Genomic DNA, 25,224 nt, shown 5'->3' on the forward strand with positions numbered 1-25,224 from the left:
CTCTAACTTTTTAAAAAAATTTTTTTAATGTTTCTATTTATTTCTGAGGGAGAGAGAGACAGCGCAAGCAGGGGAGGGTCAGAGAGAAAGGAAGACACAGAATCTGAAACAGGCTCCAGGCTCTGAGCTAACTGTCAGCACAGAGCCCAACGTAGGGCTCGAACCCATGAACTGCAAGATCATGACCTGAGCCGAAGTTGGACGCTTAACCAACTGAGCCACCCAGGCGCCCCTGTCTTTCTCTGACCTATTTCAGTTAGCATAATACACTCAAGTTCCATCCACGTTGTTGCAAATGGCAAAAATTTCATTCTTTTTGATTGCCAAGTAATATTCCATTGTGTGTATGTGTGTATATATATATATATATACTACATCTTCTTTATCTATTCATTAGTTGACGGACATTTGGGCTTTCTATACTTTGACTATTGTCTGTAGTGCTGCAATAAACATTGGGGTGCATGTGCCCCTTCAAATCAGCATTTTCATATCCTTTAGATAAAATACCCAGTAGTGCAATTACTGGGTCATAGGGTAGTTCTATTTTTAATTTTTTGAGGAACCTCCATACTGTTTTCCAGAATGGCTGCACCAGTTTGCATTCCTACCAGTAGTGCAAAAGGGTTCCCCTTTCTCCTCATCCTCACTAACATTTTGTTTCCTGAGTTGTTAATTTTAGCCATTCTGACAGGTGTGAGGTGATAGCTCACTATGGTTTTGATTTGTATTTCCCTCATGATTGACATTGAGCTTCTTTTCATGTCTGTTAGCCATCTGGATGTCTCCTTTGGAAAAGTGTCTATTCATGTCTTTTGCCCATTTCTTCACTGGATTATTTGGGTTTTGGTATTGAATTTGATTTCATATTGAATTAGATTTTGGATACTAACCCTTTATGTGGTATGCCATTTGGAAATACCTTCTCACATTCCGTCGGTTGCCTTTTAGTTTTTTTAATTGTTTCCTTCACCATGCAGAAGCTTTTTATCTTGAAGAGGTCTTGGTAATTCATTTTTGCTTTTGTTTACCTTGCCTGTGGAGAAATGTCAAGTAAAAAGTTGCTGTGGCCAAGGTCTTTTTCCTGTTTTCTCCTCTAGGATTTTGATGGTTTTCTTGTCTTACATTTAGGTCTTTCATCCACTTCGAGTCTATTTTTGTGTATGGTAAGAAAGTGGGCTGGGTTCATTCTTCTGCATGTTGCTGCCCAGTTTTTCCAACACCATTTGCTGAAGAGACTGTCTTTATTCCATTGGATATTCTTTCCTGCTTTGTCTAAGATTAGTTGCCCATATGTTTGTGGGTCCATTTCTGGGTTCTCTGTTCTGTTCCATTGAAGTGAGTGTCTGTTTTTGTTCCAGTACCATATTGTCTGGATGATTACAGCTTCGTAATATAGCCTGAAGTCCGGAATTGTGATGCCTCCAGCTTTGGTTTTCTTTTTCAACATTACTTTGACTATTTTGGGGTCTTTCTGGTTCCACACAAATTTAGAATTGTTTGTTGTAGCTCTGTGAAGAATGCTGGTGTTATTTTGATAGAGATTTCATTGAACGTATGGATTGCTTTGGGTAGTATTGACATTTTAACAATATTTGCTTTTCTGATCCATGAGCATAGAATGTTTTTCCATTTTTTGTGTGTCTTCAGTTTCTTTCATCAGTTTCTAACAGTTTTCAGTGTATAGATTTTTCACTTACTTGGTTAGGTTTCTCCCTAGGTATTTTATGAGTCTTGGTGCAATTGTAATGCGACCAAGTCCCTGATTTCTCTTTCTGCTGCTTCATTATTGGTGTATAGAAATGCAACCAGTTTCTGTACATTGATTGTATGTCCTGTGACTTTGCTGAATTCATGAATTCATGAACTGAATAGCAGTTTTTTTTATTAATCTCACTGAGTCTTCAGAGAGAGAGAAATGGGTGTGTCTTACTGGCACTTATCTAGAAATTTACTTGAGGCTGTAGCAGCACTTGTTTTTAGTGGAACCATGACTCGTAACTGATTCAGCACCCTCTCTGTGAGCTGAGAAAGGACACCTTGTGGATGAGCTCATGGACTAGAATATTCTTGTAGAGTCACCTCATCACACTTCTGGGAATTCACATGTGTGCTTAGAAAATAAAAATAAGGGGTAAATTTTAGAACTGACATAAACAATTTTTTTACTACATAATCTACCGTACCTTCTACTTCTTAAGCGTATTTAGGCTTATGTGTGCATATATAGCAATGTGTATACAGACATATTATTGTAGAGGGTGCTATACACAAAGCCATTTACTGTCTACCTTATGGGCCGTTTAAAAGAGTTTTCAAGTTTTTGTTACTCATCATTTTTACCTTAAACACTGATTGTAACCTTTCCTTCCTCAAAGATTAGGGTCTTTATAGATAAGGCATATTGATCTTCAAAGGCTCAAAAACCTTTTATGTATTGGAAATCTGACACCCGGCTTAAATTTTTTCAGATTTCATTAAATGTCAGGTTGAACTCTGGTAACCGGCAGAGCCCTCACGCACCTCGCTTTCTCCCACCAGGCTCTGATCCTGAAGGAGCTGTCTGTGATCCGTGACCACGCGGGCAGTGCCTGCCTCCGGGAGCTGGATAAGAGCAACAGCCCGCTCACAATGGCTCTGTGCGGCTCCAAAGGTGTGTGCTCCTCCACCCACTGCTCGCACTGTACTCTCTGTATGGGCTGTAAGGGCCTTACCCAGAAAATGCAGGAATAATTTCAGACCTTTCATTTATAAGCGCATATCTTGGAGGACCTGGGTGGCTCTGTTGGTTAAACATCTAACTCTTGGTTTCAGCTCAGGTCAAGGTCTCGAGGTTTATAAGTTAGAGCCCTGTGTCAGGCTCCGCACTGACAGTGCAGAGCCTGCGTGGGATTCTCTCTCTTTCCTGTCTCTCTACCCCTACCCTGCTCGTGTCCTCTGTCTCTCTTTATCTCAAACAATAAATAAGCCATAAGATACATATATGTAAGGGTATATGTTTTTAAATTATATGTATAGAAGGAAACAATTATTTACATTTTAGAAATTTAACTCTTTTGGAGAAATTGGAGTAATAATGTGTAGATTTCTGAGCTCAAGGATGCTTTAAGCAAATGTGATCCTATTTTAAGATACAATTTAAAAAAGGACTTTCTAAATTAATATATTTAGTGATGTGGCAAACACTTTAATTTCACAGTTGCCCAAGACCTAAAGCGTTAGATCTCATGGCACTGCACTCAGATTCAAAGCCTCCATGCCTCCATGCCTCTATTTCTGTAAACTTGTTTAACAGACTAAAGTCCAACTTTGCTGCCTCTCCCGCCACCACTTTCCCATTCCTGTGTCTTTGTTTCCCACTCTTCCACTCTCTTTGGAATTCCTCTGCTCATCCAGTTTGGTATCACATCGTAATGTCCTCCAAAAGTTCATCCTGGTTGCACACTCTCCCCTGCACGCCTTTCCTCCAGCCCCAAAGTGCTCACACTCCCTGCTGAGCCCTGCAGCTTTTGTTCTGTTACTGAGGGCTCCACCCTGTATTATTCCTGTTCTGGCTCTTTACTGTCCCTAGACCGTGAGCCTGCGCTATTGTATTCCTGTTTTATCCCGCGGATCTGCTTGTACTTCAATTAATGTTAGTTCGGTAAACGAATGTGACATTCCTGACCTGTTTCCCCAGGTTCTTTCATTAACATATCACAGATGATTGCCTGTGTGGGACAGCAAGCCATCAGTGGCTCTCGAGTGCCAGACGGCTTTGAAAACAGGTCCTTGCCTCACTTTGAAAAGCACTCAAAGGTAAGTGGTAGCGCTTCAGACAGAACTTTGGAGGGCGACCGTGGGCAGCGCAGAAGGGGAACAGGAGAGGGGCGCCTGGGTGGCTTAGTCGGTTGAGCGTCCGACTTTCGCTTAGGTCATGATCTCGCAGTTCATGGGTTCGAGCCCCACGTTGGGCTCTGTGCTGACTGCCAGCTCAGAGCCTGGAGCCTGTTTCAGTCTGTGACTCCCTCTCTCTCTGACCCTCCCCTACTCACGCTATTTCTCTCTCTCTCCTAGAAATAAATAAAAAAAAAAAAAAAGGGGAACAGGAGCCCTGTGCTGCCAACGGGGCGCTCCCAGAGGGGGCGTGTGCGGGCGGGGCTGCTCCGGGCCTTCGTCCCCCGACCCTACAGGCCCCCGCAGGTCATGTGGGATCCTTGTTAGATTGCTGCTACAAAGATCAGTGCCCTCTTGTTTTCTCTCCAAGAGGGAGGATTTCAAGGTCCCTTCCAACAACGAAAATGTATAGAGACCTCATGTCTGATCAGTGTGTGCTTTTTATGGGAGCACTGACATCAAAGTATGGGGGTTTTACAACAGTAATAATATGAACCACGCTAAAACAACAGGGAAGTAGATTCTCCTCTTGACTTCTCGTACTCAGCTTTTAAATGCCCTCCGGGTTGCAATGGCCCTGGTGGTTTGGGCACTGGGGTAAGCAGAAATAGGCAAACGTGTGCTAGGCTTTTTCTGGGACTCAGGGGCAGACAACTTCTAAATGTAGTCAGGGCACTTGGAGTTGGTTTGGTCACTCAGATTCTGGATTTGGAGTCAGCTCTTAATTCCCGTTAAAGCACAGGCACCCCACCTGCTCCTGTCCCACAGGACTGCGGGCTTTCTGTCCAGCCCCCTGCCGGAGAGCCAGGACTGCTCTGCTGGGAATATATGGGTATTCTCTGTATCATACAGTCCCAGGAACATTTTAGGGACTATGCCCAAGATTAGAATTCACCAGAAGTCAGAGAGCCAAGTGGTCACTGGAATGGTGCCTGTCTGTGCATGTCAGGCTCAGAGTTCTAAGGGAGCCTGACAGATTGAGAGGTGAGGCTGGGGGCATTCACACTGCTTGGCCCACTTTCCTGCCACTGGCCTCAGCACCAGCCCTGCCCGGGACTCACCCTCCTTGTCTCTGGGAAGGATGGTTTGTGCCAGCTTGTTTCTCCTTTAGGAAAGGGCGTGTAAAGCCTGCCCCTTCATGAGAGTACGTTGACCAGATATTTATAGTCTAAAGGTGGGGCATTTTGTGATATGAATGGGGTTTGAAGTTGTGGACCTTGAAGATTTTTTTGTCTGGTTTTTCTTTTTTCTCCACCTCTCCTTAGCTCCCAGCTGCCAAAGGCTTTGTGGCTAATAGCTTTTATTCCGGTTTGACACCGACCGAGTTTTTCTTCCACACAATGGCTGGCCGGGAAGGTCTAGTCGACACAGCCGTAAAGACAGCTGAAACGGGATACATGCAGGTAATTTGAAGAAATGTAGGCCATTAGCGGCAGGGCAGGAGAGGGTTCTGAGGCTTTTGACTGCTGAGTGTTTATGTGTTTTGTACATGAGCTGTAATGTGTCTCATCTTAGTATTTAAAAGGAATAATTGGGAAACGCGGAAGCCCTGGAAATAAACAGCATAAAAAGTAATATGTTCACTTCATCCCGTGCGCCTTGAGTGATTCAGACCAGGCCAGGGCCACACTCACCAAAGCTGTACTGAGAACACGGACTGGAAGTGTATCCGGGGTGCATCCTTGAGCCTCACGGGGCCTCTGTTTACTAATCATGAAGATGTGGCTGACAGTACCTGTGTCCCAGTGATTGAGAGGACTCTGCTTCTCACTTGGCAACTATTACTGTAACTTGTTTGATTTTAACCGACTCTAAGACCTTACTCCAGTGCCTGCAGGACGGCCTGGGCACTTGGAGGGACGGCTCTTTCTCCATCATATGTGCAGCTCCAGGACAGTAGGCTCCGGGCGACAGGATGAAACTAGAGGGCTTCCTGTGCCCATGCTTCTCAGACCGTAATGGCAGAGAAGTAAGAACATCCCGACTTCATTCTTCTGTAAGACCACAAGCAGAGGATTTCCTTTCATTCCCTGATTATCGTTTTCTACTCTGCCTTCCATGACCTTTGTTTGCTTTTGCATTTTGTCAGTATTCTCATCTCCTTACAGCATCAGATAAAGTTAAATCTCCCAGTTGTTGGGCTGTGAACCTGCTGTGGCTTCGAGAATCCTTTGTCCCCACTGTGGATCCCAATTTAAGAAGCACAGCCCTTTGCAGGCTGGGAGAGCAGAACTGATAAACCAGGGGTGTGAATGAGACAGCCAGAGCAAATCTGGTTGACGAGGGGGAGAGCAGACTGGAGTCCGTAGAAACAGCTTTTTCCATAAATACGTGTGTGTCCTCATCGATACTTCCCTTTTCATCATCTTTTGATGGGAAATTGCCCTTCAGTTTTGGAGCGTGCTGCTTTAGTCAGACACCCAACAGACTGTGAAATGCTTTTACCACTCTTGCCGGAATCTCTTTTGACTTTATTTTTTGACTTTACCTTTTTGAAGTCGAGAGTATGACTTTCCCAGAGCAGTGTGTTAACTTAGAACAAATTAGTTCTGGCACGAGGGATTTTTGTTTTGAAGTTGCCTGGAGGAAGATTTCGTTCTCTTTAATTCACTGCGCCACCATCACATTGCTGGCCGGAGTGCTCTGCTGTGGAAAGTGCTCCCTAAGCAGATGTGAGAAATGGCTGCTGCCTGCTGGTTCAGGCACAACGCTGTCCCTGTTCTCTCTTCTTCCCCCTCGGCCCCAGAAGGGGGTATGCACCTGAGATCCTCTGTAATTCATATTGAAGTCCCTCAACAGGGGTCTTGGATTCAGGTGTGTTTAGAAATGTAAAGCTGTTGCATTAATTTATACCTTAGGGAGAAAGAGAGGGAAGGCAAAACAGCCTAGGAAAACAGTTAGTGTTTACAGAGTCCTTTGAGGGTGATGGGCCTTAAATTGCATATATTCTAAAACACACTAAACCACTCAAAGTTGGGCGTATTCTGAATCCCACTGCACGGGCTTACAGCTCACTTTTGGGCTTGCTGTTCTGAGAGCCGGGGGTATTCTTTTTTAAGGGACTTCTAATAAAATATCTCGAATGATGAGATTGCTGGTAACCTTGAAAGTTAGCATTGCAAATCTCACCCGCTGTACATGAGACTGGTCTTCTGAAAGTAGCAGAGCGTTTGTTTCCTCTCCTCCTTTTCCTCCAGAGAAGGCTTGTCAAGTCCCTTGAAGATCTTTGCTCACAGTACGATCTGACAGTCCGAAGCTCTACGGGTGATATTATACAGTTCATTTACGGGGGAGATGGCTTGGATCCTGCAGCTATGGAAGGAAAGGATGAACCTTTAGAGTTCAAAAGGGTCCTGGACAACATCAAAGTAAGATTTAGTATTATATCTGGGGTTGGTGCATTTCTGAGGACATGTGTTTACAATGGAGGTGTCCTTTGGAGTATCACACACAGTTAATGCTTTAGTTATATCTGTCCAGCCACTGGGTTAGTATTTTTCTTCTTGTGTTATTCTGCATAATTTTCCCACATTTGAAGGAAAAATATTTTTTTCAATTTCAAAGTCTAGAATTGGTAGTAATCGAATCCTGACAGAAGAGGGCTTTGGTTTCTGTCTAGTGAAGTGTGTTACAGGCCAGTGTTAAAAGTCATGGCTGTTTAGAAGCAAACTTTAAGCTTTTACTAAAGCACATGCTTTAACTAGGGGTATATTTTAGAAAAACCTTTTTGAAAGGTAGTTTGATAATTCTGATCTGAATTTAAATATGGGTGTCTTTTGACCCAGCAATTCCACCTACAGGAATTTGTCCAACAGAAATGATCTAAATGTACCAAGAATGTTTTTCTACCATCGTTTATAGTAAAGGCAAACCTTCAGTAGAGTATAGGTCAAGCATATAACGAATTCCCATATATTAGGGTAATATGCAGCCATTAAAACTTTGGGGAAATCCCATGAGCTTTGGGGTAGGGGAGTAGTTTCCCTCCTGAATTGTTTGGGGTTTTTTAAAACAATGATATATAATTTCAGTGCAAATCTAGGATAGGGTGAAGGTTGAGAAGTAATGGAATGAGACCAACTGAATCGCCCATAAGTCTTTGTATGAGATGGAGTGGGTTTATCCTGTCTTCATCTTCATACTAAAAGTAGAATGTAGAATATGCTTTGAAAGGAAAAAAATCACATTCACTCTTAGAAAAGTTGTTTTGTCTCTTGTAATTCTTTCATTTAATCCTGTCCCCACCCTCAGTCAGCCCCATACACATCACGCTATTTTCCTTTTGATACTTGAGGCAGTCTTCCCGTGTCAGAGCGAGCCTGCGCTGAGTAAAAACGAGCTGATCCTGACCACAGAGTCCATCATGCAGAAGACCGAGTTTGTCTGCTGTCAGGACAGCTTCCTGCAGGTGAGCTCTGTGCGGGTGGGGACGCCCAGTGTGGCCATCGGCAGGAGATGGAGGCCACGTGCCAGCAGGTGGAGTTAGAAGCACGGGGCATGGGCTGCGGGGGCATGGGCTGAGTGTTTAAAGTGTTTCTTTGTTAAAAATTTAGGACTGGCCCAGGCAAAATCTCCCCAGCCAACATGAAGAATTTGTGCCATGTCCTTCTTAGTGTAGGTTTCTCACGCAGGTGTCACCTGCTAGAAGAAAAATACTTCCTTCAGAGAACTGTTGTTTTTGCTTTGTTTTGTTTTGGTTTTTAATCTTGTCCTCCTATCAGCCTCTTTACCTACTTTCTCATATTGTAGACCAGCTCTTCCCACAGTCATTGTGAATCCTGGTGACTTAAGACTTCGTTTGCTTTTCAATTTTTATGTTTATTTTTGAGAGATAGAGCAAGAGCAGGGGAGGGGCACAAAGAGAGAGGAGACATAGAATCCGAATAGAACTCCAGGCTCTGAGCTGTCAGCACACAGCTCCACGTGGGGCTCACATTCACGAGCTGTGAGATCGTGATCTGGGCTGAAGTCGAAAACTTAACCATCTGAGCCACTCAGGTGCCCCAAGACTTCATTTTTAAGTAATCTCTACACCCAGCTCAAGGCTGAAACCCACACCCTGGATATCAAGTCTGATGCTCTACTGCCTGAACCAGCCAGGCGCCCCTTGTGGTGGTGTTTTAAATTGCTCTTCCTGTTACCATAGCATGGATCAGTAGTTCCTACAGCCTCCTTTTTCCAGGGAGCTGTTACCGTGATAACCTCTTAAGGGTTTTTGAGTTTATGGGTTTTTTGTTCTTTGAATTTCACTGACCTGCTCAAGCAGCTCCTTCCTGTTTATTATCATGGTTATGATCAAAAGCAGAGGGATACAGAAACCAGTAAATGGTTGCCTTTGTGTGCCAATGGGTGATTCAAATGTAGCACAAAATTGGCAGGAATCCCTTTCAGTATATCAAAAATGACAACAGTGACATGAAACTTAAAGAATGTTCTAGTTAAGGAAGCTCTTGATTCTTTCATGTGTTGAGGTGTGATTTGCAGAAAAGAGGCTCGTCCAGATTTTAATAAGGTTAAAATCCAGAATAAGGTTGAACTGGGTACCTTTGTTTGGCATTTTTCCCAAATGTTCTTCTCTTTTTTTTACTTTTTAATTTTTTTCCCCCCTGAGAGAGCGAGACAGTGTGAACAGGGGAGGGTCAGGGAGAGAGGGAGACACAGAATCTGAAACAGGCTCCAGGCTCTGAGCTGGCTGTCAGCACAGAGCCCGACACGGGGCTCAAACAAACAAACCGTGAGATCATGACCTGAGCTGAAGTCAGGCACTTAACCAACTGAGCCACCCTGGTGCCCCTCTTTTTTTTTTTTTTAACAAATTAGAATTGTGGTTTGGTTTTTATGTATGATATATCATATACACTTATTTACTATTCTGTTTATCCTCAAAGACCTTAACTGAGACAGGCTATGAGAAGTACAACAAGGTAACGCACCGAGCATGCTGGGAGTGCTAAGCATAAGGGGTGAACCTGGCAGCAGTGCAGCTGTTTGCCAGCCCCAGAGGCGATAAGCTTCTGCCTCACTTCCGGCACAGTTGGGTTCCCTGCTCATCACTCGGGCTCCTTTCTTGACTTTGACAGGGTTTAACGGGTGCCGGCTTGCCCAGCAGCATGTGCTTATTCAGTGAGCACTCCTAGCCTTCAGTAAGTGTCACACGCCCTGCAGATCCCGGGGACACAGAGATGACTATGTCCTGCCCTCTGCGGGCTCAGTCTAATGAGCTCAGGTCCAAAATCGACTGGCCGGAATCGATTTGTCTGAGCCCCTGATATGTCCTCCAGCCCCAGCCTGTGCCGGAGCTGAGGCCACAAGGCAGCTGCTGAGTGACACAGAGCCCTGGCCGCACTAGAGGCCACTGCCCGTGCCCACGGTTGTGCTGTGGACGGTGTGAAGACCTAACTGCCGCTTAACCGTGTGATTAATTGCCTGCCAGTTGCCATGGTGTGAGTTCTCTTTTAGGATGCATGGGGTCGTTCAGTTGAATTCTTAGTAGCTTATTTCAGTTTTCATTTCTACAAAATGAGCTTTTTTTTTTTTAATCTAACTTTGAGAATATCTGCCCTAACTTCCGTGTAAGGAAAGTCGTTCCTTTCGGCAAAATCACCAGAAGTGTGTCCATTTAGGTGGTAGCTGAAAGACCTCATTTGCGATGCCTCAGCTGAGGGATGGCTTTAGGTGTGTGTCCCTTTTCTCCTGCGCGCACAGTTCCTTGCGGGTGAAAATCCCTGGGTCTGCTCAGCCTTGGCCCTCCCTCCGGTTTCGCTGTGCCGGCAGGTGGGGCAGCCTTTAACAGCCGGCAAGCGAATGACAACATCTGGGCCAAGAAGGCTTTCAAGAGCTCTTCCTGAAGGACACAAGCACAGCTAGACATGTAGGCCACGGAGGGAATCACCAGCGTGAGAGAGGCGCTTCACGCTGAGCGATGTAGCAGGAAGATGAGGCAACAGCACGTATTCATGCATTTGCACACTCCTGCCATTCAGCAGAGCCACGCCAGGAGCGGTGGCTCCTTGCCCTCCAGTCTAGTTCCCTGCTCTGGTTTGCAGAACTGACTATCTAAAAGTGTGGTCCCAGACTCCCAATTAGTAAGTAAACCTGGAGAGCTTTTTAAAAAGAGTTTCTTAAAAATTTTTAAGTTCTTGCAAATTAGCAAAAGTCCTTTCTGTGTAGAATGACGGTTGAAGGGCACAGTACCCTTCCTGTATTCCACACTTGGTCGAGGAGGAGGAGGAGGAGGGTTGGCGCACAGGAGCAGCCATCGTGAGAAAGCTGCTTTCGTGAAAAAGGGGTGGCCAGAGGAGGATGATCTCAAGTAGCCCCTTGGTTAGCTGGGCTCCTAGGAGACAGAGACCCCAGTGGGCAAAAACAACATTGCAGAAACTGCTGCCCCAAAAGCAGTCTTCAGAGAAAGCATCTGACTTCGTGGACAGGCCTGTTGCCTTGGCCAAGCCCATGACCTCATGGAGCCCCTCAGTGCCCTTCACTCTAGGCTCTTCGTGTTAATGCCATGCCACCTCACAGGGAGGCCTCAATCCCTGGGCAGCTACTGCCTGAGAAGGGCCCATGGGCCGTGGATTGTGTGGATAGAAGCTAAGGCTATTTGAACATCAGAACATTAAGTATTAGGGGTTTTTTGCTTTCAGAAATGATAGGTGGTCTAATGATAGGTGGGAAGCTAGAGATTAATTTTTGCAAGGTTAGGATAGAATTGGGCTCTAGTAAGTGTCCGCTCTCTGTGGGTGCCCATAGGATTTTGTCTTTGCAAAAGTGAGTTCTGGTTATATCTGCTTTAAAATAGTTGTTTCAGACGGGACATTAGACGTTTTCAGCTATGTGATACAGACGGAGTAGATTTTGGGGCAGGCAGACTGTTATGTCCTTGGGGTCCCTCAGCCTGCCTCAAAATCAAGAAACAAGACTTCTTGAAGCCTCGCACCCACCTCAATATGCAGTGCCCCCTCGGCCTGTCCATGTGCGTGGGTCTGTCCTCAGCCAGCCACCCAGAGCAGCTGGGTGCCTACACTGACATTCAAGAGTGACATTTAAGCTCACTGCCACTTTTATTTGTCCACAGTCAGTGAGGGAAATCACATTTCTAAGAGGGCTGCTGAGGGAAGTGTGATCTATCCACTCTTTCCCATATTCTCAAAAATGCGCCTGGATCAAACTAGAGTAGCTAATCAGCAGCCCCCCGGCCTGTATCACAGCAGCCTCTGAAGCATGGCTGTTACCGCCTGGCGTGGGCCATCGGCTCACCTGGGAAGTGCCCTAAGAGTCCACACTTGACATGTGAGCGCCTGGGAGCCAGACTTTGATGGGTGTAGCTCTTGAAAGCTCATTACTCCTCTGTACATCCTCCTTGAGTGCCGGACAGTCCTGCTTCTAGGAGTGACCGCGGGGTGAATTTATTTTAGAGATCCACCACAAATCGTAGAACAGATGGGTTTTCCCCTTTGAGCGGTGGCCAGAAAACTTAGGCCTGTGGCCGGTCGCCCTGCCCTGTGCCTCCACCACATGATGTCCTTGTCACCTTCTTCCCTCCTCCTTGTAGACCTCATCCGGGGCCTTGAGTGCTATTCTGAAATGCAGAGGGGACAGCAGATACACAGATGTTTCGTTTCCAGCTTTGCTTTCCAGGAATCCTTACAGAGTCCTAATTGTTGGGAAGGGAAAGTGAGACCGCATGGGGGAGATGCAGAGGTGAGGGTCGGAGAGAGGAAGAGAAGCAGGGATTTGGGCGTGTTTTCTCTGAAATGGAGGCAAGCTGCAACTGCGTATTTGTGATGCACATAGTGTCTACAAAGCAGAGTTAGCTATTTCTTAAATTGATCATAAGTTTAGCAGAAAGCCTCAAAAATAAGTCTGTTTAGAGACTACAGGTTTATGTATGGCACCATTGTAGCCATCCTGAGCTGCGTGGATGCAGGTGACGGGAGAGAAGGGAAGGCGGCAGCGTGGGACGCACTTGCTGCCCCAGGGCCTCGTGGAGCCAGCGCAGGGGGCGGAACAAGCCATCACGAAACCAGTGGGCACCTCACGTCACTGACGTTTGTAAAACAAACTGCCACCCAGATTCCCGAGAAATACGCAGCTCATGTTTGCTGTGTAATCTTTCAGGAAATAAAAAAATTCATTAAGGGTGTTTCTGAGAAGATCAAGAAAACCAGAGACAAATACGGCATCAATGATAATGGCACAACAGAGGTAACGAGCAGCCTTCCCCTACCGGCTCGGGCGCCCTGGTGGGCTCGTGTGCTGCCAGCCTGACCCGCACTTGGCTTCTGTCCTTCCAGCCCCGGGTGTTGTACCAGTTGGACCGGATCACCCCCACCCAGATCGAAAAGTTCCTGGAGACCTGTAGGGACAAGTACATGAGGTACACATGCTGGTTTTCTTTGCTGCCGGGCAGTTGCATGGGCCTCCTGTCCTTCCTGTCTCCCACCGGGGTGACCTCTTGCGTCAGCACCACTTCCTGAGTTCCAGCGTCTGAGCGGGTCCTGTCCCCTCGTCTCTTAGGGGCTCCAGTGGGGAGGTAGTCCGGATGCTGCGAGCTGTGGATATAATCGCAAAGATGTTTCCAAGTGGCCTCCCCTACCACGTGTTTGCACGGTGCCAGCCTCTCTGTCCACCGTCGGCACCATTTGTCAGCCGGGCTCTTGGATCGTCTGCGGGCAGTCGACATTTGGGCCCAGTCACCACAGGCTGACCACAAGGAGCCCTCTGACTCACACCCCCTCCTCACCCCCGTCTGCACCCCCGGCTGACCCGTTGCAACCACAGCCTAGCTCGGAGATTTTTCCCTCCTGACCCGATGACCCCTGCGTTCCTGTCTGTTGAAGGAGGAGAGAACCAGAACCGCCTCCCAGCAGTTTTGCCAGACTTTCCTTCCATACCCTTCCCTTCCAGGGCACAGATGGAGCCGGGTTCTGCGGTGGGTGCACTCTGCGCCCAGAGCATTGGTGAGCCAGGCACCCAGATGACCCTGAAGACCTTCCACTTTGCAGGCGTGGCCTCCATGAACATCACCCTGGGTGTGCCCCGGATCAAAGAGATCATCAACGCTTCCAAGGCTATCAGGTACCCGCCCTCCATGTCCCTTTGTTCTCCTGCTGCCTGTCACATGCTCTCTTACCACATGTGGTACTCTGATGGGCAGTGTAGTGAACTCTGCTGATAGGCTGGTGTTCATCAGATCTGGGTTTTTCAGAGACCCACTTGAAAAAAAAGTAAGTCGAAATTAGATACAGTCAAAACTGAGGCAGTGGTTGCTTAAAGACACAAGTCACATGAAAAAGAGAAACAAACAAACAAAAAAAGACTGGAAAAGCTATTAATATGTCCCTGTAGATTTCAACTTGAGATCTTAGTATTCACAGCCTGATCACACCTGACAGTGAGTGTGTCACCTGAGCTGTGGCCATATTCTGTGACTCCCAAGTGAGTTCGCGGCAGTGTTTGTAGGTCATCTGAGACTAGAAAAGATAACAAATATATTACAGTGCATTCTGTGACAGAATCCCGAATCCAACAAAGCGATGACAGGGAGCATTCAGCGAAGGAGTGCCACGCTTGGTTCCAGAGCGGCAGTGGAGGCGTGCAGGATGGCAGGGGGCTCTGCAGCCTGCATGGGCTGCTCCGGTCTCTCCCGGGTGCGTGTGCAGGGGACACAGCCAGCATGTTTAGCGCATAAGCTGGTAGCAAGTGACGGAAGAGTCGGAGGTGTCCTGGAGCAGCGGTGGTGCAGGTGGGGCACAGCCATGGGAAGCCGCCACACACGAACACAGAGGGTCGGTTTACTCCGGGAGCAGAACCGAAATGACCCTGCTAGGACCAGAGAGGACGAGGTCGGTTCACTTGGTCAGGAAGAGTGTCCTGAAAACCGTCCCATCCACTGAGGGAGTGGGTCGCATCATGAGGTCTCAGAATAGTAAGTCTGGCTAAGAATGTCTGTGAGGCTCCCAGGAAATGCCCAGGAATTTGCAGTTGTGTCGAGCGTTAGGATGCGGTAGTGCCTAGGTCTCACAAGGCAGCGGTCTCCCAGCGGGCCGTCTCCTGCTGTAACTGTCCGCCTGCCTTCTCAGCACTCCCATCATTACCGCCCAGCTGGACAAGGACGACGACGCAGACTACGCTCGCCTCGTGAAAGGCAGAATTGAGAAAACCCTCCTGGGAGAGGTAAGAAGTCCTCCTTGGCAACGAGAGCACTAGTTCAGCAAAGCTGCGAGCAGGCATCAACACGTGTTGTGGGTTTACCGGTCAGTGTGGCCACGCTGGCCTGTGTCACCAACAACGAGCAGCATGTGCTCTTTGGAAAGGGAGAAGTGACCCTCTAACGTTCTGAGCTTTTACATGACAGATTTCAGAGTATATTGAAGAAGTGTTTCTTCCGGACGATTGCTTTATCCTCGTCAAGCTCTCCCTGGAACGGATCAGACTTCTGAGACTGGAAGTGAGTCACATAATTAAATGTGGGCAGGAAGTCATCCTCTGTTAGTCCCAAAACGGGCGCTTATAAACTGGGGCAGGAGCTAAGTGAGGCACGAGAAGCATTGCAGAGGCTTCATTTTGGCGTCTGCTCTGTAAGAGTCTATTGTAGCTTTCCATTCTCTCTCTCTTTTTTTTTAAAATTTATTATTTTGAGAGAGAGAGCACGAGCAGGGCAGGAGCCGAGAGAGAGTGAGAGAGAATCCCAAGCAGGCTCCCATCTCGGAGTTAGATCTCACACAACCGTGAGATCATGACTTGAGCTGAAGTCCGGAGTCGGACACGCCACCGACTGAGCCGCCCAGACGGTCCCCTCATTGTCCTTTTCTAAATCCAACCCTGACACACACACTCCCATCTAAAGACACACAAGAAGTAAGTTGACATTTGAGGCCATGATACTTTTTCACTGGAGCACAGTCTACAAGGCTCTGGTGGGAGCGTAGAGCTGCCCATGTCTCCCCCATCTGTGGACCCTCAGCAGGGCGCCTGGCCGGCGCAGCAAGTCATTCTGGCTGGGTGGCTTCCTCCAACTTACTATTACTGGTGTTCCTGAATACATAAAAGTTGAAAGATCATCAGTGTTTCTCACAGACCAGCTGAGGCAAGGTTGCAGACTGAGTAGCTTCCTGGCACCTTCCTCTTCCTCCCAAGTAGTTACCATCCACCCTGGCCTTAGTACATTGTGTTTCAACTCATTCGTTCAAGTACCAAGTTTGTGTTGCCCGTAGACTGTGATTCCAGAATCAAGTGGCTAGTTCCCCAGTCTGGGGGCTTCTGTAGCCTCGCTCTGGCCACCCACCTCGAATGTGGCACAGAGCCGTTGTGGTGAGGTCAGGTGAGGCGGAGGCTTTGCTGACGATTTTAAATGGTCCTGCTCTCCAGTCTCCACTCCCAGAACCACCTCAGAGCCTGTGTGTATCGCTGTGAATTGAGCATCCATTTTCGGGAGGGCTAAAAGTTGGTTTGGGGCCGAGGGGAGGTTGTGGAAAAAAAATTTCTACTTACAAATATATGGCACATAAGCAAATACATAGTACATCTCATTCTAAAGTTTCCTGGTGAGGAAGAAGATTAGGGGGACAAATGAGCTGGCTTGTTGGGGGGCAGCGATGGGAAAAGGCTAGAAGGCGCTGGCCTCGAAGCCTCCACACACATCAGTGACGTCCCGGAGTTGTGGCCCGTGCCCGGCCTCCTTGCAGGTGAACGCGGAGACGGTGCGGTATTCCATCTGCATGTCCAAGCTCCGTGTGAAGCCCGGCGACGTGGCCGTCCACGGCGAGGCTGTGGTGTGCGTCACCCCCAGAGAGAACAGCAAGAGCTCCATGTACTATGTGCTGCAGTTCCTGAAAGAGGATCTCCCCAAGGTGAGGCCCAAGTCCCCTCTTGGGGGCCCCACCCCGCCTAGTGGCCAGAGATTTGTGAAGGGAGGTACGGCGCCTCCCTGTAGCCTGAACAACCAGCTGTCGGGCTGCCTCTGGACCGTGTCACTGCACAGACTGGAGGTGGTACTGGTTTCGTCTTGTCTGCCACTTCCCTCTGGGATCGGGTTTTTCCCTCCTTAGCACTGCCACACTGACACTGCCTGCTGGAGTCTCGTCCCTCGTGAAACTGGTGGGGCATGTGGCACGGTCCCCTGACCTTCCGTTTTCTGCCTAACCCCTAGCAGCACACAGGCACTTTTCAGTTTGGTGTGTCCTGACAAACTCCGCTGAGACACACGGGTGGTCGACGTGACGACCCAGTTCCCAGTTCTCACAGCCTGGTGCTTTCTAAGGGTTCCAGGCCCCGGGGGCCGTGGGCACTGCAGGGCCTCGAGCCTTCTGTGTCTCCAAGTGCAGGTGGTGGTGCAGGGCATCCCCGAGGTTTCCAGAGCTGTCATCCACATCGACGAGCAGAGCGGAAAGGAGAAGTATAAACTCCTGGTGGAGGGTGACAACCTGCGGGCAGTCATGGCCACCCACGGTGTGAAGGGCACCCGCACTACCTCCAACAACACCTATGAGGTACAGCTCATGCCCGGGGCCACCCCCCAGTTGTCCCGGCACCCCTCCCTGACCTACCACTAAAGGGTGCTCCGCAGTCTGTTTCTGGCCAAGGGCCCGGAGCTTGCCATGAGGCTGCCGGGCAGAGGAGAACGGAGGGAGACTTGCTTCCCCTCATCCGGGCTCTTTGTAGGTGGAGAAGACTCTGGGCATCGAAGCTGCCCGGACAACTATCATCAACGAAATCCAGTACACGATGGTCAACCACGGAATGAGCATCGACAGGAGGCACGTGATGCTGCTGTCCGACCTGATGACCTACAAGGTTCGTGGGAGGGGTGAGGTGCGCCGAGCCGGCTCACGACCGGCTGTGATGACACCGCTAAACAAAAATAAGATGTCACCATCACCCAAGAGCCAAAGCGCGGTCAGGCTAGGTGTTCTGGTGAACTTCCAGGATGAAACCTGTCACCTCGTGGAATGAGGTGGGGCGTGATTTCTGTCCTTCTTAGAAAGTCTTCCTAAGACAAAACTGCCCCTTGCCAAAAGCCTAGGCATTTCCTTGGCAAACTGAGGAGTTTCTTTCCCAGCAAACCCATTCATCAGACTTCTGTAGCCATTTCTGGGTAAACGATAAGTCAACGTCATCGAAGGGGAGGCTAGCTGTGAAAGAGGTTGTTGTTTTTGTTTTTGTTTTTGTTTTTCTCTTTTCCCACAAAACATGTTCCCTGTAGTAGTGCCGTGAGGTTTTCAGGATGCCTCACCATAGAACTAGGTGGGGAAATGACCCATTTCTTCCGCCCTGTGGTAAAGGCTCTCGTTTTTAAGTCTTCCCTTCCTGTGCTAGTCTCTAGGCATGTAATGTGTTATGTAGTTGCAGAGAGTAGTGGACATACCGTTTTTATCCTGTTTTATTTGTTATAAGTATCTTCCACATTGTTAATGCAGCTTTTATGAGTATGCTTTTTTAATGATGACGCAGTATTCACTTGAATGAAAGCACCTAAATTTACGTATCTCTTTCCCTGCTTTGAAACTCGTAAATTATTTGACATTGAAGTTCTTTGAGCCACAGTAAACAACTTCGGAAGTACTCTCTTGTTTAAAAGTTAGGTCTTTAATTCTAGCTCTCAGTTGCTAGTTCATTCTTCCAATGGCACATGGTCACGAGTGCAGGGGTCTGCGTCCCCATGGGATAGGGGTGGGACAGATGGCCTCTAGGGTCCTGTTCACACCTGAGACTGACCTGAACCTTGCTGATTTCTGCTTGTTCTGTTGATGGGATGCAGGGGGTGTGGTTTGCACCGGGCCTTTGTAAGTGGCGTGAGTACCACCCGGTCTCCTCCTCCGCTGGTGCAGGGTGAAGTCTTGGGCATTACGAGGTTTGGCCTGGCCAAGATGAAGGAGAGTGTGCTGATGCTGGCCTCCTTTGAGAAGACAGCCGACCATCTCTTCGATGCTGCCTACTTCGGGCAGAAGGACTCCGTGTGTGGTAGGTTTGGTGTTTCTAGAAGCTTCACCAGAGGCCGTTGTTTACAGCTTATCCCATGGGCTGGGGCTTCCCAGGAGGTGAGGGAAGTGAGTAGGCAGAGCTTTTATTTTTTGAGAATAAAATCACAGATGGTCTTTTATCACCAAAGCCTGGCTGTGGCTTGGCTTTGGGGCCAAGAAGGAAAGATGAACCCTGGGCACCAAGGAATTGTTCTCGACCTTGTTCTATGATCCTACACCCTCTGCGTGGTGCCCAGGCTAACAGGAGAGGGGCAGCGTCCAGCGCCCCTGCTGCTGTGACCCCTGGGAAAGAGCCGCCGGGCCCAGCACCGTGCCTGCGCTTCCTTCAGCACACTGAGCTGCAGGTATTAAACCTGGCACAGTGAGAAGTAACTTGCTTGCTGACAGGTCTCACCCTGCACCGGCCTCCTCCCCCTGCTACTCGGCACATCTCTGACGACGTCCTGGGAGAAGAGAGCTATGGGGGGGACCATCACGACAGTGCCCGCTGCCCAGCTCATTCTTCCCTGAGTCCCGCACTAGTGCCCGCTGTCCTCTGTCCTGTCTCATGCAAGACCCTGCAGGCCCGACGTGGGAGTCCCTGGGGGGCTCAGTAGCCTCCCCAAGGTCACGTTCTCATCCAGCCCAAGCAGGGATGCCCAGCTTGGCCGCCATCCCCTCCACCAGAGCTCTGCTTCCTGGCAGCTGTTTCCCACCCATCTCCTCTCCCAGTCTTAGGTGGATTTGCGAAACGGGGTGGTCAGGTGGGGGCCCATCAGGGTATATACCTCTGCTTTCTTTGTTCCCAAGGCTAATTCTTTCTCCTTTCAGAAGGGACGCAGGTTGCAGATGGAGGGACGGAGATATTACTGCGTCATTTTTAAGATAGCGAATGGTCAGAGGAAAGAAACGGAGCCGAGATTGGGGTGGGAGAACAGGACAAGGCCAAGGCAAAACCAGGAGCGAGCATGATTAACAGTGGGACTGGCAGCCAGCACTGGAGCCCCACACGCTCCCCCCTCTCCCCTGCCGACCACCTCTGGGGCCTGGCGTGGTCACGCTGCCCCCACTCTGAAATCTCCCCCCTCCTCGTCCTTTACAGGTTATTAACTCTGTCAACCCTCACTACGTGTTGGTCTTTAACTTGGTGGTGGTCTCTGGTCTCCTGGTAGCACAAAGCCCAGAACACAGTGGGCAGGCACTGGTTATGGAGCCAGAAGCCTGAGCCAGAGTTAGAGTGGAGTTCAAAGAATCTGCTGCATTGCCTCACCCCTGTGTCCGTGCAGGGACCTTGTCTTCCTAGTGTGTCCGGTTAGGGCCGTGGGTTTCTAGGACACGGGTGTGCTGCTGGGCCTGGCCCTACCCTGACCATGTAGCATAGGCACCAAGTTTCTGCTGCTGTTTCCAAGGGGATTGGCATCTGCTGTCAGCCTGGTTGCTTTTTTCCTAGGCCCTCAGCTAAGGAAACACTGGGGGTCTCAGTGTTTCCTGAGCATCATTCAGTATCCCTGCTTCTGTGTCAGGTGTTCTCAAAGGCGCACCTACAGGCACCGGGGACCTGCTCGGCTGGTAGCCCACCCTGTGCTGAAAAGCCCTCTAATCTCCCTTTCTGGTTGGTTTCAGGAGTGTCTGAATGCATCATCATGGGGATCCCCATGAACATTGGAACTGGGCTCTTCAAGCTGCTGCACAAAGCTGACAGGGACCCAAGCCCTCCCAGGAGGCCCCTGATCTTCGACACGAACGAATTCCATATCCCCCTTGTCACATAGTCCAGGGAAGAAGGGACCATTCGTGACCTCGGCTCCTTGTCCCATCTGGAAAGGGTCGAGACTGGCGGCTGCTCTGGAGAGCTTGGGCTTCCTGGGACAGACCCCGACATCCCGGCCGTGCTGGTAGTCAGAGAAGGCCCCTGGTCCCCAGGAGCGGCTCCCCCGTGGCCCTGATCACACCACAGTGCCCGGTTGGGAGAACTGAAGCTTAATCTGTTTGAAACCCGGGACTGGCGAGGAGGCCCCGGCCAGGCATCGCTGTCCCTCTCACCTCACCCATCCAACCACTGGCCCTCGGGAGTTTCATGTCATGACCCAGCGCCAGCTGTAAGCCTCGTGGCCACGGGCCGCTGTCATTCCTGTTCCTCACGGCCAAGGTTCCTGGTCTTTCTGTTCCTCAGCCATGCTAGATTCTCTCAGCGTGGCCTCGTGTAAATGTTATCACTATTATTTATTTGTTCAGTTCACGGACTCTTGTTATTTGTTGTTATTTTGGCTTTACTTTCAAAACCAAGAAGCCAGCGTTAAAGTATCACGGAAAAACTGGTCAAGCAAATGGGACTGACTAGGATTTGTAACCAAGTTGAAACTGTTAGGAGGCCCAGGCTACTCTGAAACATCTTTTACAGACACCCCTGGCCACTCCTTATTTGTGTCTACCTCTGACTTGTGACAGGCGTCAGACCCTCCTTCGTGGTCCATAGAAGCCTTGCCAGAGTTTGGAGCCCACTTGGGGACCGTCAGTGTACATGGAGGTGATGCGTGAGGCTGCTCCGGGCCCCTGCACTGCCTGGGTGGTGACCACACCCCCTGAGGGGTGTTCGCATGTGCCCTGCCTGCCACTTCCTAAGTGCAAGCGGCGCAGGCGCAGAGCTAGGGCCTAAAAAGTGCCCCGGGGGCAGCAGTGGGATAGGGCCCCCCTGGGTAGAGGCAGGCATCCTCCTCACATCCAGGTAAGGGGTGAAAGGGCCACCCCAGTGGGAAGGGAGGAAGACCTGGGGTGGGGGTGGGGTGTCCGAGCTAGCGGGTGCCCCGTTTGGAGCTAGCAGGCTGCTCAAAGGGGAAATGGTAACAGTCGAAAGCACCTGTCAGGCTGGGAGGAGAGCCAGCAGGGTGTCTCAGGAAAACCCACGTTTGACTGCCCTCTCGGTGTGTCGCTGGTGACTTCATCAGCACTGGTGGGTTTTCCCAGGCTTGAGATGGGGTTTTGAGCGAGAGAGGAAAGAAATGTACACAGCATGTCTCAGAGAGCAGATGGTTTTACTGCAGCAGACCGTGGTGCTTTGCATTGAATTAGCCCCTCAGGATTGGGCCAGAGTCACGGAAGAGAAATGATGATGGCCGCAGCTCTCTACTCCCTCTGCAGAGCCTTCCATGAAGCCTGCCCTCCCTCCCCGCACTGTCCAGAGCCGAGTCCCACGGACCTGGCTCTTCCCTCCTCACCAGGGGCTTGGGAAACCAAGGCTGCTTAGCTGGGAGTGAGATGACAGTGAAACGTGGGGCTTTGACCCTGCTTTCTGGCTCCATGGATATGAGAAGGGCTACTTGTGAAGTGAAGTAGCCAATTTCTCTCATTGTGTTCATCCCCTGGAAGAATCAGCAGCCCAAACTGTGTTTTTCACACTCTTTTCTGTTGAGCTTTTCTAATTTCCTACCTTCTGAAGATAGTGCCATTTTATTTAAATCAGTATTTGGGGGTGAAGAAGTCATGTTGAAGCAGACTTTTTTTGAAAGTGCTCCCGTGTTTCGAAAGTAGTGGAGCAGTCACTTCCGGTTATACAGACAGCAAGTACATGCCCGATATGCAAGCAGGACACAGTTACTGGGGAAGAGTGACAAAGAGGTCTTCAGTTGACACAGCCTTAAATCTCCCAAGATTTTCAGGGCGTCTGGCTGGCTCAGTTGAGCATCCAGCTCTGACTCAGGTCTTGGTCTCACGGTTCGTGAGTTCAGGCCCCACATTGGGCTCTGCACCGTCAGCAAGGAGCCTTCTTTGGATCCTCTTTCGCCCCCTCTCTCTGCCCCTGCCCTGCTTATGCTCACTCTCTACAAAACGAACCTTTAGAAAAGAAAACCTCCAGGATTTTCTCTTCTGCCATAAGACGACCACAGTGGGCATCGCAGGGCTGAAACGGCACTTCCGTGAAGCTGTCAGGCCCCGGCCCTGCTGGCCTCCCTTGCACCAGCTCTGGTTTATGGTCCACGGCGGCCCCTCCATTTCCTGGCATTCTAGCCAGAAGACGAGGGGAAAGAGAGGCATAGCACTTCCTTTAAGGAAAGTTCCGAAAAGGTGCATGACGTTTCTGTTTCCATCCCTTCCGCCAGAACTAACCAAACCCAGCTCCAAGGGAAGCTGGCAAGTGCCTCCTGGGTTCTGGGTAGCCATGTGCCTAGTGAAGATAACGGGAGGAACAGGAAGCAGGAAGCAGTTGTGTCTCTGCCTCAGGTGTATCGGGACCTTAAGGGGGTGGGGCTGATGTTGTTAACTTGTTGTTTTGATTGACCAAGGCCCGCAAGGCCCCCTGAACCCCTCAGAACGGAATGTTGCTGGGGCAGGTGGGGCCAAGGAACCTCTTCCTCTTCAGAAGAAACAGACCGAGACCCTGACCCCTCCACTACCTCTATTTTTTTCCCCTTCTGGCAAATTTTACACCTGGCAGTTTTTTGGGTTTTGGGCTTGCTTTTTTTGTTTTGTTTTTTAATAAACTGGCATTGAAAATAGACCACATTCCCTTAGCAGGCTATTCAAACCTTCTGGGCTCGTGGAGAACGTAACTCGAACATTCATTCAATAACCCTGACGATTGCTCGCCTGCTACCAGGGCTGGGTGGAGAGTGGGCAAAACTCCCGTGGCCCCTTACCTTGTCGACTTAATTTAAGGACAGCACTCTCCAGGAGAAATGTGTGTGACTTTAAATTTTCTAGTGTCCTTACATGTTTTTTTAAATGGTAAGCTTAATTATATTTAACTCAACACATCCAAAATAAATATTCTTCTTTATGTAGTCAATATACAAATTATGAGATATTTTACACTCTTCATACTGAGTTTTCAAAATCCAGTGTATGGTTTTTTGTTGTTGTTGTTTTAATGTTTACTTATTTTTGAGAGAGAGAGCAGGGGAGAGGAAGAGAAAGAGGGAGACAGAGGATCCGGAGCAGGCCCCAAGGTGTCGGCACGGAGCCCAACGCAGGGCTCGAACTCACCAAACTGCTAGATCATGACTTGAGCTGAAGTTGGACACTTAACTGAGCCACCCGGACACCCCACAATCTACGGTATGTTTTATACTTGACAACACATTTCAAGTTCCACGTGTGCAATAGCCACAGGTGGCTGGTGGCTATCGTATTAAGACTGGAAAGCATGGGTTAGTGGAGGAGACCATAAACCATGCAATCACATGCTGTGCTCAGCCAGGGAAGGGCTACAGGGATGGAGAAGAATGCTGAGCCCTGCCCTGGCTGGTGCTGTGACAAGATGGGATGAGAAGAGCAAGGGTATGGGCTCCAGGAAGAGGTACTGGTACACAGGGAGGCCCTGTGGAAGGGGAGCAAGGGCCAAGGGCCACCAGCGAGAGACCACTGGCATCTTCTCTAGAAAGTGGTATCTGGGCTGAACCCAGGCCCAGGGAGTTTCCACCACCTTCTGTACCTTCTGAGGCTGGCCACTCGGCTCCCCCACTTACTGTTCAAGGAACTTTTTGGTGAACATCTCTCTTGGGGCTTGAACTGTCCAGTACTCGTTTTCTGTGGCCTCCTCACCCGGCCGCAAACCCAAGTCCCATTAGAAGGTGGATGATCCACGTTCTGAAAAGGCAGAGGGAGCCTAGTGTAGAAAGACCGGGCCTCACGGCCTCCTTCAGAAGCTTTTTGGCACCGAGTTCACGCTGTGTTCACACTGTGCCTGGGGCCTGTCCTTCCATACTCCTTTCCTGGAGGAGGGATTGCCTCCGGGGGGGGTTCAGGGGTGAGAAGAATCCTGCCCCTGTCCCCTGCAGTCACTCCACCACCAAACAACAGGCCTGACCAATCCACCACATACACGTCGGGGAGCACATCATAACCAACCTGGCATGAGGAATAAAATAATCCAGACTCCCAGCTGGACTATACCGGCCTCCCAGGTGCTCAGGGCAAGCGGTGTAGTCAGCCTTCGGTAAGACAGCGCTCAGGCCCCGTGTGAATTCAAGAGTCCCCGAAAGATCCACTGGTCCAGCCGAAATGGTCCCTGGTCTGAGCGAGCCACGACTCGGGTTAGCAGCGCTACCTGCTTTCTCCCCTTCTCAGTTTCCCAGTCCGTAAACCACCGTCTGGCCTATATATTTTATAAATTGTGCTAATTGGGTCTCCCCCAGTAGAACGTAGGCTCCAAGAGCATGGGTTGTTCCTTTTGTTTTAATAACTTAGCACCGTGCCTGCCACATCGTGGGTGGAATAAATGCAGCGGATTCAGCCTTGAATTCCCCCTTTAGTGTTCAGCGTCAAGGAGTGAGGCCCTTGGAGCCCAGCAGCCTGGATTTATATCCCTGCTCACTTTCCAGCTTCCTCGAAGCTGCCTGGAGCTCCAAGCCCACAGGCCCATGTAAGGGTGTCCTTGCCTCAGGGTCGCCAT

General features: G+C 49.5%; 1 protein-coding gene and 1 long non-coding RNA gene across 3 annotated transcripts in view; one reads left to right on the forward strand and one right to left on the reverse strand.

Moving 5' to 3' along the window:
* Positions 1 to 21,080, forward strand: part of POLR3A (RNA polymerase III subunit A) — a 48,208-nt gene extending 27,128 nt beyond the window's left edge. The window contains exons 17-31 of one of the 2 annotated variants that reach the window (XM_039240522.1): positions 2,542 to 2,653; positions 3,680 to 3,798; positions 5,142 to 5,279; positions 7,074 to 7,244; positions 8,171 to 8,284; positions 12,994 to 13,080; positions 13,170 to 13,252; positions 13,783 to 13,953; positions 14,958 to 15,051; positions 15,233 to 15,325; positions 16,563 to 16,727; positions 17,202 to 17,366; positions 17,539 to 17,670; positions 18,705 to 18,837; positions 20,460 to 21,080. In XM_039240522.1, coding sequence (XP_039096453.1) covers positions 2,542 to 2,653; positions 3,680 to 3,798; positions 5,142 to 5,279; positions 7,074 to 7,244; positions 8,171 to 8,284; positions 12,994 to 13,080; positions 13,170 to 13,252; positions 13,783 to 13,953; positions 14,958 to 15,051; positions 15,233 to 15,325; positions 16,563 to 16,727; positions 17,202 to 17,366; positions 17,539 to 17,670; positions 18,705 to 18,837; positions 20,460 to 20,608 — 1,926 coding nt within the window. In that variant the 3' untranslated portion in view covers positions 20,609 to 21,080. The remainder of the gene's footprint in view (positions 1 to 2,541; positions 2,654 to 3,679; positions 3,799 to 5,141; positions 5,280 to 7,073; positions 7,245 to 8,170; positions 8,285 to 12,993; positions 13,081 to 13,169; positions 13,253 to 13,782; positions 13,954 to 14,957; positions 15,052 to 15,232; positions 15,326 to 16,562; positions 16,728 to 17,201; positions 17,367 to 17,538; positions 17,671 to 18,704; positions 18,838 to 20,459) is intronic. The other variant, XM_039240523.1, reaches the window with a different exon arrangement.
* LOC120237304 lies at positions 13,962 to 24,890 on the reverse strand. Its single transcript, XR_005529914.1, has 3 exons — positions 24,681 to 24,890; positions 24,299 to 24,419; positions 13,962 to 14,090 (listed from the first exon to the last, which is right to left on the reverse strand). It is a non-coding gene; the product is annotated as an uncharacterized LOC120237304 (long non-coding RNA).
* Positions 24,891 to 25,224: the final 334 nt, after the last annotated feature.

This window comes from Hyaena hyaena, unplaced genomic scaffold (genome assembly GCF_003009895.1).
Source record: "Hyaena hyaena isolate Hyena2069 unplaced genomic scaffold, ASM300989v1 scaffold_176, whole genome shotgun sequence".
Classification (NCBI taxonomy): Eukaryota; Metazoa; Chordata; class Mammalia; order Carnivora; family Hyaenidae; genus Hyaena; species Hyaena hyaena.